The sequence below is a fragment of the Euprymna scolopes genome, chromosome 28 (genome assembly GCF_053919585.1).
Source record: "Euprymna scolopes isolate OS-2025 chromosome 28, ASM5391958v1, whole genome shotgun sequence".
NCBI classification, from domain to species: Eukaryota; Metazoa; Mollusca; class Cephalopoda; order Sepiida; family Sepiolidae; genus Euprymna; species Euprymna scolopes.
Genome location: NC_136509.1, coordinates 47,899,311 through 47,914,471, shown reverse-complemented (window position 1 = coordinate 47,914,471; position 15,161 = coordinate 47,899,311). Strand labels below are relative to the sequence as shown.

The 15,161-nt window shown below is 32.8% G+C and overlaps 1 protein-coding gene across 1 annotated transcript in view; it reads right to left on the bottom strand.

The window, feature by feature from the left end:
• Nucleotides 1-2,668: 2,668 nt before the first annotated feature.
• The window catches only part of LOC145249596 (inter-alpha-trypsin inhibitor heavy chain H3-like), a 269,537-nt gene continuing 257,044 nt past the window's right edge, over nt 2,669-15,161 (bottom strand). Inside the window, exons 12-13 of the mRNA XM_080111304.1 lie at nt 13,762-14,121; nt 2,669-3,244 (exon numbers count right to left, since the gene is read on the bottom strand). Of these exons, the coding sequence (XP_079967430.1) occupies nt 2,988-3,244; nt 13,762-14,121 (617 nt within the window). The 3' untranslated portion in view covers nt 2,669-2,987. The remainder of the gene's footprint in view (nt 3,245-13,761; nt 14,122-15,161) is intronic.

The following is a 15,161-nucleotide window of genomic DNA, read 5'->3' as shown; positions in this document are numbered from 1 at the left end:
TGAAAATAGTATTCACTTCAAAAGGGTTTTAAAAGAAATAATAATTATATTTTTTATAAATATAGTATAATAATTTCATTCATATAAACGTCGTAATATACAGGTCGCCATAAAAGGAAATCATCATTTGCGAGCCGTATTTGTCAGATAAAAGAAAGCACAAATTTCTTTCCTAGAACTGCTCATCTGTGGAACTCTGTTCCGCTGGTCTGTTTCTCAGCTGACTACAACATGGCTGCCTACAAGTCCAATGTAAACAAGTTCTTGATGTTTCGCCCCTAAAATAATCAAATCCTATTCAATTTCCATTACTAACGATTACCAACTTACACTCATTAACCTTTATCCTCGAGTGGCCTCCGGGCCTTGATAAGCTGTGACTCTCTTGTAAAAGAAACAATATATTTGAAAAATTTATAAAAATGTCGAATTTGTCTATTGGTTCTAGATTATTTTTTTTGTTGTTGTTTTGTTTTATGTCATCTGAAGGAATTTTAGGATAAGTAATACAGTCGTGGTCAAAATCATAAGACCACTTAAGAAAGTAAGCGTTTACGCATATTATCGAATTTTTAATCAAACAAATGGTTGAAACCATTGCCAAAAGGGAAAATATGATGAAAGAAAAATGAAATCTGCTTCATTCGAAAGCATGATCTAATAATTATTTTTTTAAAAAAAACACCTGGTCCAAATGATAAGACCACTCATAATTTATCTAACAAAAGGCAATTATAAATTACTAAAAAGGGTCTCAGTATTTAGTATAGCTTCCATTATTACGAATTACTTCAAAAATTCTCTTCGGCATGCTTGCGACTAAGTTTTTTATTAGTTGCGAAGGAATTTTATCCCATGTACTGAAAACTGAATCAGAAAGTTCCTTTATCGAATCATACTGGGTTCCATCCTTGAACAATTCTTTTGCCATCCATCCCCAAAGATTTTCAATGGGATTGAGGTCCGGAGAACATGCTGGATGATCTAACAATTTTATATTATTTGGAGAAAAGTATTCTCGTGCTTGTCGAGAAGTGTGTATCACAGCGTTGTCTTGCTGGAAAATCCAATTTCTTCCACACAGACGTAGACCTTCAGTCCTGATAGAAGCATTTTCAAGCATTGAAATGTACTTTAATGATGTTTGCCGGCCTTTCACTACTTGCAACTTTAGGGTCCCAACTGACGAGAAAGCACCCCAGATCATTAAAGACCCTCCTCCACTATGCCGAGTTGAAAAAGTGTCTCTTTGGGCAAATTTTTATCATGCCAATTGTGTTGAAATCCATCTGAACCATCTAGATTAAACTTTTTCTCATCGGAGAAAATTACATTTTCCCACTTCTCTCATTCCAAGTCTGGTATTTGGCGGCATATTTAAGTCGGTTAGTTCTGTGCTGTTCAAGAAGACGGGGTTTCTGCAGTCGCTTTAAATGATTGAAACCCTTCATTTTCAGATGCCTTCTGATGGTTTTAGGACTACATTCTGCTGCTGTTTGGCTTTTCAATTGACTTGAGCTCATACTGGAGTTTTTTTTTAAACTTCTTCTGATACAGCGATCCAGTGATGGGGTTATTTTTTGGTCGACCTGGACTCTTTTTATGCCCATATTGATCTGGATTTCTTAAAAAAATTTGTGATGACTGTTTTGCTACGATTCACTTCCTTTGCAATGTATCTATGGGAGAGTCCACCCCTATTAAGCTCAAAGATCTTTCCTTTCTCTCAAACTCTGATAATGGTTTCCCTTTTGCAATTTATAATTTATAAGATGTTTTTTTTTTATCCACTAACAAGTTGCTTTTAGTAACATAGAAAGCTTTTCGTATTCATTTTTTCAAAACTAGCCGATTTTATTAAAATGGTATTATCATTTTGACCAGGTGAAAATGTTTGTTTTTTAAAAAATAATTATTAGATCAGGGTTAAGGTTTCGAATAAAGCAGATTTCATTTATTCCATCATATTTTCCCTTTTGGTAATGGTTTCAACCATTTGTTTGATTTAAAATTCGATAATATGCGTAAACGCTTACTTTCTTAAGTGGTCTTATGATTTGGACCAGGAATGTATATGTGGAGTGGCCACAACGTCAGGTTAAATGCCACGATAAAAAGATGTTCTAGATAAAAATGCCACGATACAAAAAGATGTTCTAGATAAAAATGCCACGATAAAAAAATGTTCTAGATAAAAAGATGGTTTCATGTGGATTTGTTGCGAGGGAGTGAGACTGTCAACAGACACATGTACAACACAAGTTCTATACTACGAATTAACCTTCTATGATATTACGTTGAGAGAAACGATTCAAGAAAAAATATCTCAGCATCCTCTTTGATACCGGAGTCAAGAGCACCCTTTTCCGACCAAATATATACATAGATCAGAAAATAAAGAATAAAATAGATTTCGGGATTTGTCGGGCAATTAATAAATTTTATGAAGCTTTCTGAAAAGTATTATTTCTTAACGATAACCTGACAATATATTTTTTGTTGTTATTGTTTTTTAATTCGCCGAGATTCTAACACTATAAAAGAATTAGTGTATCGAGGCCGAAGATTGAACTAAAAGAAAATGGCGTATTTTTCATGACGGATTGTTGTAAATAATCACTGTTTTTCATATTTTAGTTTTTTTTATTTATTCATTTATTATTTATTTTTTTATTTTTTATTTTTATTTTTTATTTTGGTAAACTTTCCACCAAAAGTCCTTTTTGGTTCGCATTTTCTTTCTTTATATCTTTCCTTCTTTCTCTCCTTCTCTCCCCTTTCTCTCTCTCTCTCTCTCTCTCACACACACACACACACGCATACACAGACACACACACATACACACGTGCGCGCGCACACACACACACACACACACACACACACACTTGTTTTCTCCCTTTTCCCATGTGTATCATTTCTTTTACAATTCAATAGTCTTTTATTTATTTTTTTTCTATTTTCTTTTTGCGTTCATATGTAGGAGCCGTTTATTTTTCTGCAACTGTGGGAGAAATTGTTCTTGCAAAGTAATTGCCCTTCACCAAGTCCCGAAGACCGTCGCGTACAATCCAACAAGAGACGGGTTGACGACTGAGAGAGAAATTCTGAAGATTCAAAACGGCATGGACGAAAAGCGGTTTCTTCTTGCTGTAGATTCCACCTTCGAAGAGCAGCTTACCAACTGTTTGACCTTTGCGATTCTTTCCGTAATGCTTCAGGTGACCTTTTATGTGGACCAGCTGACCTGAATAAAATAACACAGCATACTTGTCAAGGATACTTAGAAAAATCTACACGTTTCTTTCTTTTTTTTTTTTCTTTGAGTAGAAACCAGGTGTTGAGGACCTTACTCGAATATGTGACCACTGTACTGAATATATTTTTTAAGAACAGTCGACGGTTAGACGTAAACAAGAAAATTGACAAGCAGAATCGGTAATAATAATAATAATAATAATAATAATAATAATAATAAAGATACAGTTGCATATATATATATATATTTATATATATATATATATATATATATAAAATGTGTCGATCGCTTTATTGCAGATTAGTAAAATGTCAATATTTCCCTAAATATGCTTTACAAAAAATGAAAATTGTACCATCAAAAGGGTTGCTTTAAGTTTAGTTACTTCCTAAAATTTTATATAAATTCATGCCATATTCACGAAGTTATGACATTTTATTTATTAGCAAAGAAATTTTACTGTCCATCGCTTTATTGCAGAGCTCTTACAATGCCAAAGAAAAGCAGGCGAATAAAGGTTATCGAAAAGCAAAGGATAATTGCTGGACTCGCAGAAGGATTGTCCAGCAAAAATTTAGCCACGGAGCTGGAATGGGATCCAAATACCTTAGCTGCATTCTTGAACAACCTGAACACCAAATTCAGAAAAATAAGGGCATCAGGAGAAACATTTCAGATCGTGATGTTCGGAAAATTCGTAGGGAAGTCAACCGAAACACAAACAGCACCAGTGCTTCCGTGTTTGAAAAAGCTGGAATCGCACCAAGATCTAGGCAGGCCGGATACAATGTGTTGAATGAGACTGCAATGAACATCAAACCCCTTCCAAGACCTCCATTGAGCAAACAACATAAGGAAAAACGAATGGTTTGGACACAGAATTACATGAAAATGGATTTCAAACAGGTCCTATTCAGGGATGAGCTCCATGTTATTCTTGACGGTCCGGATAGATGGACCAAAGTTTGAAACCCGAACGGCTCTCCGACCTGTTACAGAGTTCATCGCCAACAAGGAGGTGGAGGTATCATATTTTGGTCGGGAATCATTGGGGATACGTTGGTTGAACTATTCCGAGCGCCAGAGGGTGTAAAGCTTACCAGTAATGCGTACGCGGCCTTTTTGGATAATCATTTGTCAACATGGTTAGATGAGCTACCATTATCACGTAGCTTTCAGATGATTTTATACATGACAATATACCATCCTATTCTCCTTGGGGCGACTGCATCCTTCCTTGAATCTATGGAATTCGTTGGGGAAACTCTCATGACCTGACCACCGTGTTCTCCGGACCTTAACCCCATTGAATGTCTCTGGTCAATATTAAAAAGAGGAGTTTATAAGGGAGGAGAGCAATTTACTTCAAAGGACGTCTCGTGGAGGAACATAGTTGCTAGCGCCATAACTCCTTTTCAAAGAATTGACTTCCTCGGGGGACAAAAGGTTGTTTTAAGTTATTATTTAAAAAAATGGTGGATATGTCGGTAAATAATTAATTTATATGAGGTCCATACCTAAGATATGTTTTTGTTTATTATTCTTTGACAGAAAAATATAATTAAAAGTAAAGTTCGCAAGATAAGACATTGTATTTTTACCCTCAAACAACATTTTAAGATACCTGCATTTAGTTGTGACGTATATTTAATGAAATATTGATATTTTACTAATCTGCAATGAAGCGATTCACACACACACACACACACACACAAACATATATATATATATATATATATATATATATATATATATATATATATATATATATATATATATATATATATATAGTAAATTATACTGATCCAATGAAATTTAAAAAAAATCTTTATTTAAATCAAGGATTTTTATTATTATTCCAAGTAAGACAAAGAATACTTTAGAAATTTTATCTTCTTATCCTTATAGAGTTTCGATGCCTATCATCTCTTCAGAGGAGAAAATATTAGCAAATAGATATAACGGTATTCACCCTATTTGCTAAAGTCAGTTAGACATCGAAAATCATAATAAAAAAGTGATTAAATAGAAGTCACATAGCAGGGAAAATTGAAGAAAAGGATATAAAGGTTTAGTTCCAAATTGCGCGATAAAATGCAAGGTAACTGTCCTTTAAAGCAGTGAGGTAATGAGATCCAAGTTGTATATACACTTATTTTCTTAATGTTAATTAGCAGTATAGGAGCCAATTTGTTTTTATCATAATTAGTTGCATTACGTGCACTGATTATTATAATTAATAGTATAACTAGTTTTATACTTTCTTTCTATTTAAAGTATTATGTATGTATGTATGTATGTATGTATGTATGTATGTATGTATGTATGTATGTATGTATGTATGGGTCAACGGCCAACTAGCACCGTGTATATTTGTGTGTGTATATGTGTATTGGGGTGGAGAGGGCTCCCGTAAGCCGTGGTGAAGGACACCTTTCTAGGAGAAGCAAATCTCTGATTTAAAAAACCATAAAGCGGAAGACCAGTACCCGTATTAAGCTGGTTTGCAGTTTAATTTGTTGCTGGCTATCTTGCTCTTGCTTGTTGCTGGATCTCAACATTTTGAACCGAGAGAGAGACTTAGCTGTCGTACAAAACTAAGACTCTGTAACATCATCTTTGTATAGATACTCCCTCAGGTATTTGGGCTCATGGATTTTAAATGTCTGAGGGAGTGGCACTCATCTGACAAGACGTTGCAATCATCATGTATGTATGGGTATGTATGTATACAGGGTGACCCCCCCAAAAAAACGGGTCCCAACTCTAATTAGGCCCCGTTTCTTAGTGTTTTGTCCGAATGAAATGAAACTTTGGTCATAACTAGTTTATTATATTCAAAACATCACATCAAAACACAAGGGCCTTTTGGCTTTTTTTCTCCGTTCTACAGACTATGTTCTAGATGGCCTCCATTTAGCTTTTGTTTGTTTTTTGGGTTACCCTGTATACATAATTGTGTATGTATGTGTGTGTGAATGTATGTATGTGTGTATGTATGCATGTATATATGTATAGGTATGTGTATGGGAAAATATATGTATATATATATATATATATATATATATATATATATATATATATATATATATATATATATATATATGAATATATATGTGTGTATAAAGTTCTTCCAGTTAAATATTATTATATATTATAATTCTTATTACCGAACTTTTGATACCCACCAGTAAGGCAGTATTATTTTCGATTTAACAGTAAAGGATCATCATTAGTATTATAAAATTAAAATAACAAGTTCTATCAATGCGACTAGTTTTAGTTGTACAATTTACTTACAGGTATTATTCGAATTCTTCAGTTTAATTGCCCCATTTAAGGGATATTATCAACGGGAATAAAATTAACCAAAAGAGCACCTTATCATTTAATTGTTTGAGTGGACTGGTTTAAATAGATTTACACAGAGTAAAGAATTTAAGATGTAATTAGGTTAATTAGTTTAAAGGTTGATTTCAGCTTGAGAAACGCAAAATGTCATTTACTTCTTCTAACCCTAACCTCTTCCTTTCTTTCATTTTATTTTCTTTTCTTTCCTCCTTTTCCCTATACTCAAGCCTAACCTGGCCTACCAAAATGGCTATTCAACATTTTTATAGCTTTGTTTAGCGTGTTTGAACTTGTCTATAGAGGTCACTCTCTGATATATATATATACAGTGATGATCATATTTATTGGCACGGTAAAATAAAAGTTAAATTTTGTCTAATAAATTCTAAAAAAGGGATTAAATTAAAGAAAATAACAAAGTATATTATGTATTTTTAACTGGCCTTTCCGATGCAGCAATCGGATTTTAGAAAAAATAAATAACAAAGGAACAACAAACATAATTGCAAAAAACCCTTGTTCAAAATTACTGGCACGGCTTTGTTTTTCTTTTAGTATCAGTATAATATCGATCAATTTCCGGTTTACGTGCTTTCTGAACTTTTTTATAGCCATATTATGCTTGTTTAACGCTAATTCAGTGAATAATTTTTTTCAGATAATTTTTAGGTAGCGATTTATTTAAACTATTATAAGTGACTAAATTATAATTTTCAATCGCCATGGTTAAAACTAAGGAACACAGCGAAGACGTCAGGAAGCTTGTTGTAGCATGCCATACCAATGGGGAGGGCTATGATAAGATTTCAAAGAAGCTAAACCTTCCCAAATCCACTGTTAGAGCCATAATAAAGTTCAAATCGCAAGACCACGTTATGAGTTTAGAGGGTAGAGGGAGAAAAAGGATTCTTTCCCCAAGAGATGAACGGAAAGTTGTTCGACAAGTAAAACAAAACCCAAGGATCTCTGTTGGGGAGATTGTTGATGAACAGAGCACCTCTGGAGTGAATGTATCTCGACATAGAGTTGGTAGAGTTTTGAAGAGAGCTGGTTTAAAAGCATGTCGTCCGAGAAAGACTCCCTTATTGAAGCCTATGCACCTGAAAGCAAGGCTAGCCTTTGCAAAACGTCATATTGATAAAGATGTTGCATTCTGGAAACGTGTTCTATGGACTGACGAAACGAAAATAGAGTTATTTGGCCATAATAAAGTGTCTTATATTTACAGAAAATCTGGCGAAGCTTTCCTGCCTAAGAACACCATACCCACAGTGAAGCACGGTGGAGGCAGTTTGATGTTTTGGGGATCCTTTGCTGCCTCTGGACCAGGGCGACTTGTTAAGGTCACAGGTAGCATAAAAAGGAAGATTATGTTAAAATATTGGATGAAAACCTGAAAGACTCTGCTAAAGAGCTCTCACTTGGTCGTCGTTGGTGGTTCATGCAAGATAATGACCCAAAGCATTCGGCTAAACTGACTAAGAAATGGCTTGAGGACAATCATATTAATGTTTTGGAGTGGCCATCACAAAGCCCAGACCTTAATCCAATTGAAAATTTATGGAGAACATTAAAATTGAGGGTAATGCAAAGGAAGCCTAAGAATCTTATTCAATTGGAGGATTATTGTCAGGAAGAGTGGGCTAAAATTACTACTGAAGAGTGCAACAACTTGGTTGTAAACTATGAAAAGCGACTGAGGAAGGTAATCAAGGCCAAAGGCTATACAATTGATTATTAAATAAATCGTGCCAATAATTTTGAACAAGGGTTTTTTGCAATTATGTTTGTTGTTCCTTTGTTATTTATTTTTTCTAAAATCCGATTGCTGCATCGGAAAGGCCAGTTAAAAATACATAATATACTTTATTTTCTTTAATTTAATCCTTTTTTTAGAATTTATTAGACAAAATTTAACTTTTATTTTAATGTGCCAATAAATATGATCATCACTGTATATATATATATATATATATATATATATATTTGTGTGTGTGTTTTTTCTCCCCCCCCCCCATCAATCCATCTCTTCATTTTAAATTTCTCTTCCCACTACCCCTTTCTACCTATTCTATCTCACTAACGTTTAATTCCAGTAATACTAAAGTCTTTAATAAAAAGTTCCAACCAGACCTTAAAAAATCTTTTCACTGGCCCATAAAGAAGAATTACTCCAGAAATATGCTTAACTTGGATTTCTACGCTATGATGTGGATTACACAATGTACAACTTGGATCTCATTACCTCACTGCTTTAAAGGACAGTTACCTTGGATTTTACCGCGCAATTTGGAACTAAACCTTTATATATAAGTTTTTACTGTTATGATATAAGGAGTATGATCATAAGGTGGCGGTCGGAGATTAGTGTGGCAATGACTATGAGTGCGTTTAATTTGATGCAAAAGGTTAAGTTAAAAGTTAACTTAAAAAGTTAAGTATACCTATTAATATCAAAGTGGAGGAGTAAGAAATCCATTACTACTTATGAGAGTGGTAAAAATATACCAAATAATAGTAGGGTAATTATAATAGTACGAAAGATAATAGTAATGAAAATTATAATGATAGCAGTTATAATAAAGCTGAAAATAAAATAGAAGTAAAATTGAAGATAAAAATAAAGATGAAGTAAAGACAAAATTAAAGGCAAGCATTAAAAATAAACATTAAAGATGATATTACCAATAGTTGTGATAGAAGTAAATTCAAAATTAATGTTAATAGTGATAATGGTAGCGGTTATGGTAGCAATGATGAGGATATTAATAATAACAGCAATTATAATGATGATTATAATAATAATAATGATAAAAACAATAATAATAACAATAGTAAATTAAAAACAATGCAGTAATAATAATGATAATAATAAAAGTAGTAGTAACAATACTTCTACTACTACCTCCAACATCACCACCACTACTACCAATATTAATAATGAAGATACTGTTAATACTAATTATTAGGGATGCGTAAAAGAAATGGATACAGACAAGTGGGGGGTCAGAGTAGCAGGAAAAGGGGTTGAGGAGTGAGGGGTAAGTGGCCCCGTACAAAATAAAGAAAAATAAAGAATATATATATATATATATATATATATATACACATACATATATATATACATACACATATACATACACACACACATACGCACATACATACATATATCCATATAAAAAAAACACAGATTAAAAAAAAAGCTCCAATAATTATTGTTGAGCTTGGCATTATCCGGATAAGTCTTCTTTGTGGAATTGAACTTTCTCTTTTCCTTTAATATATATATATATATATATATATATATATATATATATATATATATATATATATATATATGTACAATTATATATATATATATATATATATATATATATATATATATATATATATAATTGTACATATTAAGCTCTTATATCGAAAAAGTTTTTCTTTGTAATCGAGCACTTTGTTAAAATTCTTTTCTTTGTAAACGAGCACTTTGTTGAAATTCTTTTCTTTGTAAACGAGCACTTTGTTGGAATTCTTTCCAAAAAAAAAACAGTAAACAAATATATATATATATATATATATATATATATATATATATATATATATATATATATATATATATATATATATTGCAATTAGGAAAGGAAGACCTTTATGATTCATTATTAAAAGTAAATTTGTATATATATATAGATAAATATATATATATATATATTCCTTTAATCTTCTCTTCAAAAAGGGGGGAAAAGGGAAGAACAGGAGAGGAAAGAAAGAGAAATGGGGAGCCAGCTGACCGGTTTCTACCCTCGCTTCTCAAAGCTGTATCGAGGGAAGTTTTAAAACAAAGAATGAAAAAGCGATTAAAATTGCGTTTTATTCAATTTACGGGGAGAAAAAAAAAGTGGGAAAACGATTAAAATAAAACAGCGTTATGGTCGAATACCCTAGAGATTAATAACGTTCAAACCCAGGAGGCATTCCCTTTTCTTGCAAAGGGAAAGTTTTTCTATGTCTCCAAGATCTTAAGGTGATATAGTGAATGAGCACGACTCAGAATCGAAAAAGAGTTCGTGCTAAAGTTCGCTGCACAAGTAACTTAAACGTAAATGATCAGTAATTGAGGACCCGTATGTGTTAGTAACAACGTCTGTTGCCCGGCAGGTTCCATTCCAAATTTTAATATATATAAGAATACAATTTAAGACTCTAAATTATACTTTACATGAATTTATTGTTCGACAGGATACTTAAAAAATACTAAAAAAATATTAAAATGTCCTTAATCTGAGGAGTTCCAAAGTAATGGTTTCTTCTCATCAGAGGAAAGATATTAGCAAATGAATGTTATAGACGTCTATTTTTGCTAGGTGGGAAAATTAGGCCATTATTGAATAAATATCGATTGAAAACACATTTTATGCCCGTTCTTGAAGGAGATATTATTTTGAAAAGAGATTATACACCCCAGAATAATTTTTAAAAATATTTTTACTTGTTTACTATTGAAAAAAAAAAGATACATAAAATCGATTTTTCTAAGTGTTTGTTTTCTCCCTAGCTGGCTAAGTTTTCAGTGGTTTAACTTATTTTAAAGTCTTTATTCAGTTAAAAAACAAGTAGTGTTGTGTGTTACGTGATGATAAGAAAAAATGTTCGACATAAAAGATCACATCTTAGAAGTCTCGAAAATCGCTGAAAAATAGAAAATTAAAGAAAATACTGATGTAGATATAGTTTTAAAAAAAGAGTCCTTTCTCCAAAAGAAAATAAATTTTAATATTTTTAAATATAATTTAGAGAGGGGCGCTTTTTTTAAAACTATATTTTCCTCGAAAACAAAACAATAAACAAAGAAATGAAATTAAATAGATTCTTGAATAACGGGGGCAGAGTTTTCGAAAACATTGATAAATAAATTTCTTTATTTATTACTTATGATTTAACAATTTTAAGTAAAAATAAAAATGACTCTGTGAGAGATTTCTAACACACATCCTCTCTCCCGCCAAAAATGCTTCGATTTTTTATTTATAGTTAACTATAATTTTTTATATTTCTATTGTTTAAGCACTACATTTTCTTATTTATAAGTGTATTTTCTGTAGTATTAAAAAATAATTTAAAAAATAATTTTTTTAAAATAAGGGTAGGTTTTGATCCTTCTCTGGAATCGTCTGGTAGTTTTTATTTTATTTTTATTTTTTAATTCGATTATTCTCACTCATACCAAATGCATCAACTTATTGTTAAAAAAATAACCATTACTCTCGTTATTCAAGAATATTTTTAATTTAATTTTTGTTGTTTACGGTTTTGTTTTTGAGGGAGATATGATTTTTTAAAAGGCCTTCTCTCCCTAAATTATATTTTAAAATTTTAAAGCAACAGTAAATAAGTATAAATAATTTTTTTTTACTATTATAGGATATGTAGTCTCGTTTTTTTTAACCGATTTTTTTAACTGATTTTAACTGGTTTCAAAATAAGTTATACCACTAAAAACTTAGCCAGCTAGGTAGAAAACGAACACTTAGAAAAATCGATTTTATCTTTTTTAAAACAACAGTGAAAATATTATTTTTAATATTATGGTGATGTAGTCTCTTTTAAAAACAGTATCTCTTTTAGGAACGGTCATAAAATATGTTTTCAATCGATATTTATTCAATAATAGCCCAATTTTCCTACCTAGCAAAAACGGACGAGTCTTCCGTGGACGAGTCTTCCGTGGACGAGTCTTCCATGGACGAGTCTTCCGTGGACGAGTTTTCCGTGGACGCGTCTTCCTAAATTCGTTTTAAGATTGACAATGAAGTGTTTAACGTCACCAGCAGAACGATTCTTTTCGCTAACGAAGGAAATAGTTCAAAGTATTTATGTAAAAATATGCAGAGATTTCCATTATTGCTTAATGGCGCCAAAGTAAGCAGGTGTCTTTTTTTAAGCCCATCACTGCTACGGGTTGTGATGAAAATTTTTTTATCTAGATGTACATTGCTGTTAATTTCTGGGGAAATAAACTAAAACCGAGAAGCAAATAATGGTATTATATGTTCTTTTTAATTTTTTCGCATTACTACCGGTGCCAAAAGAGAAAAAGGAAAAGACGATGGAATGTCCAGAGAGCAATTGGCAACGTATTAGCAAAACATTTTTATGGAAATCACTCAAGACAATGGATGAATCCACTTGATTCTAAGAAGCTAACAAAAAAATACTGCTTCAAGATCGTAAACAAGGCAACGATAAGATTTTTGGCCCAGAAAGCAGCAATTCTCCCCCTTTGCCAGAAGCATCACTCATAAAATGCAAGGACTAAAAGATAAAATGAAAGAAACGAAAATTACGATGCTGGTGGAAGTAAGTCCGAGGTCCACATTCTCCACTCTCTAACAGCTCCTGCAGGAATTTTTTCCCTCGATATCAAATTCAACAGAATTTAAGCCATTATGGAAATACCTTTTCCCTTGTTGACTTACATAGTTGGTCATGTGCTGTTCTAGGAGGTATATCCTTACAGGCTTTGCTTTTTGAGAAAGAGTTAGTTTATTGCTAATCGCCTGAGGCGTCTCTACTCGGCTGCCGACAGGGCTGCCAAACAATTTTTGCTGGCCAGAGTGCTCTGCCTTCAGGACACTGGCTCTTCAATTGCATTTTCCTGCACTTGTATAACATCTTCTCACAGTAGAAGGAAAATAAATAAAGTACCCTCTTTCTGGCAGAATAACGAAAGAGATGTTTGTTGCAGTTTGGGATAGAAAATAAACCACGACGCTCAATGGAGGGGGTTGACGGTGTTCAAGTTATCAAGACACGAACTGACGACCTAGGTGTTCCAAGTTCGAATCCAGTTCGTTCTAGAAAAATCATTTTCACTTAGGATGTTGGCAACCTTCACATGGTTCCTCCCGTATGTACTCAATGTCTTACCAGAAAGAATTCTGACAAGAAAAATATCGGAGGAACCGATGCAAACAACAGAATTTTCGGAGGCATACAATATGATGATGCGCTACATGGAAACCAGGATGCATAGGAATCGAATCGCATATGTGTTCCTTTTCGTGGACACACAATTGTGCATCTGCAAGTAAAACTGTGACAGAGAGAGAGAGAGAGAGAGAGAAAGAAAGAAAGAAAGAAAGAAAGAAAGAATACTTTACCTAGAACTCCAGATGTATTTTCGGATAGGCCCGTCCCATCGATTAGATAAAGGTCCAGGTATTTTACCCGTTTATCAAGTTTTCCGGCTATCGACCGTCGAATATGGAACTTCTGCCCCTTTTGAAGTGTAATCAAAACATCCCGCCCTCTTCCATTGACAACCATATTTATCACTCGGTTATTGACAGACCTCTCTTCCCGCCAAGAGAAAACCCAGCCGTTGTAAACGATCCTTTCCGGAGTTATATCCAACGTCACCCACCGAGTGTAAATCACGATCCGTCGCATAAAAGTTTTCATCCAGCTGTTATTCTTGAATTTTGTGGCTCCTTCCATTATTTCGGCTCTGATGAAGACGCCTATAAATTGAAACGTCAGTATTTTTATAGCGATTGTAAATACACGAATATCTACTGAGCTTTAGAAAAACAAAACAAAGTCAAAATTTATAATCAAGTGTTTGGTGCAAAACTACCACTCATATTCTGTTTATTTTGGAGGTGGCGAGGGCATTTTTAAACAGGGATCTTATACAAAGAATTTAAAGAGGTATTCTATTATATGATATAAACAGTATTTATATTATATTAAATTATTATTAAATGTTAATAATAAATTAAATAAATCAAATTATTAAAATAATAAAATAATACAATAAATTATTAATACTATATTAAAATTAATTTGGTAACTGTCTGTCTAAATCCGAAACTACGCTTTTACTTCTATTAATTATACTATTAAATTTTTGATGCCTTCAGTTCACTATATTATTTAAGACTAATATACTAGCATATATTATACATTATACTATGTTCAATTCAGAAAAGGAGCAGTATCTGTTCTGCTTCTATTATACCATCTTTCCAGGCATTATCTCCTTCATTCGTTATTATTATTTTTTACAAGGTGATCACCACTTATCAAGGCCTGGAAGCCGCTCAGGGATAAGGGTTATTGCATGTAAAGTACGTTAGTATGGGGATTTAATAAAAGTGTCTACTTAAGGGGGCGGTTAATCAGGAATTTGTTTACTTTGGACTTGAAGACATCCAGGGTGTAGTCAGGTGGGAAGCAGGCAGACGGAACAGAGTTATCACTTTTTTTTTAGATAAGGTGCAGCGCAGTATATATTCGTACTTCAAATCACTTTTACCAAAAACATCCCTATCTATTGAGCCAACTACTCAAGTGTTAGAAGACAAACAACTGTTTCTGTCATTTGTTTCTGTTCTAGATCACTTCTATGTTTTAGGTATCATATAAACTTTTTATTACTCAAACAACGGATTTCGTTATATAACAATGACACAGAAATATCGACTGCTGCATCACCACCAAAACTACCTTTACAACAAGCGTCACGACCCAATAAACAAACTACTTATGTGTCTTAAAG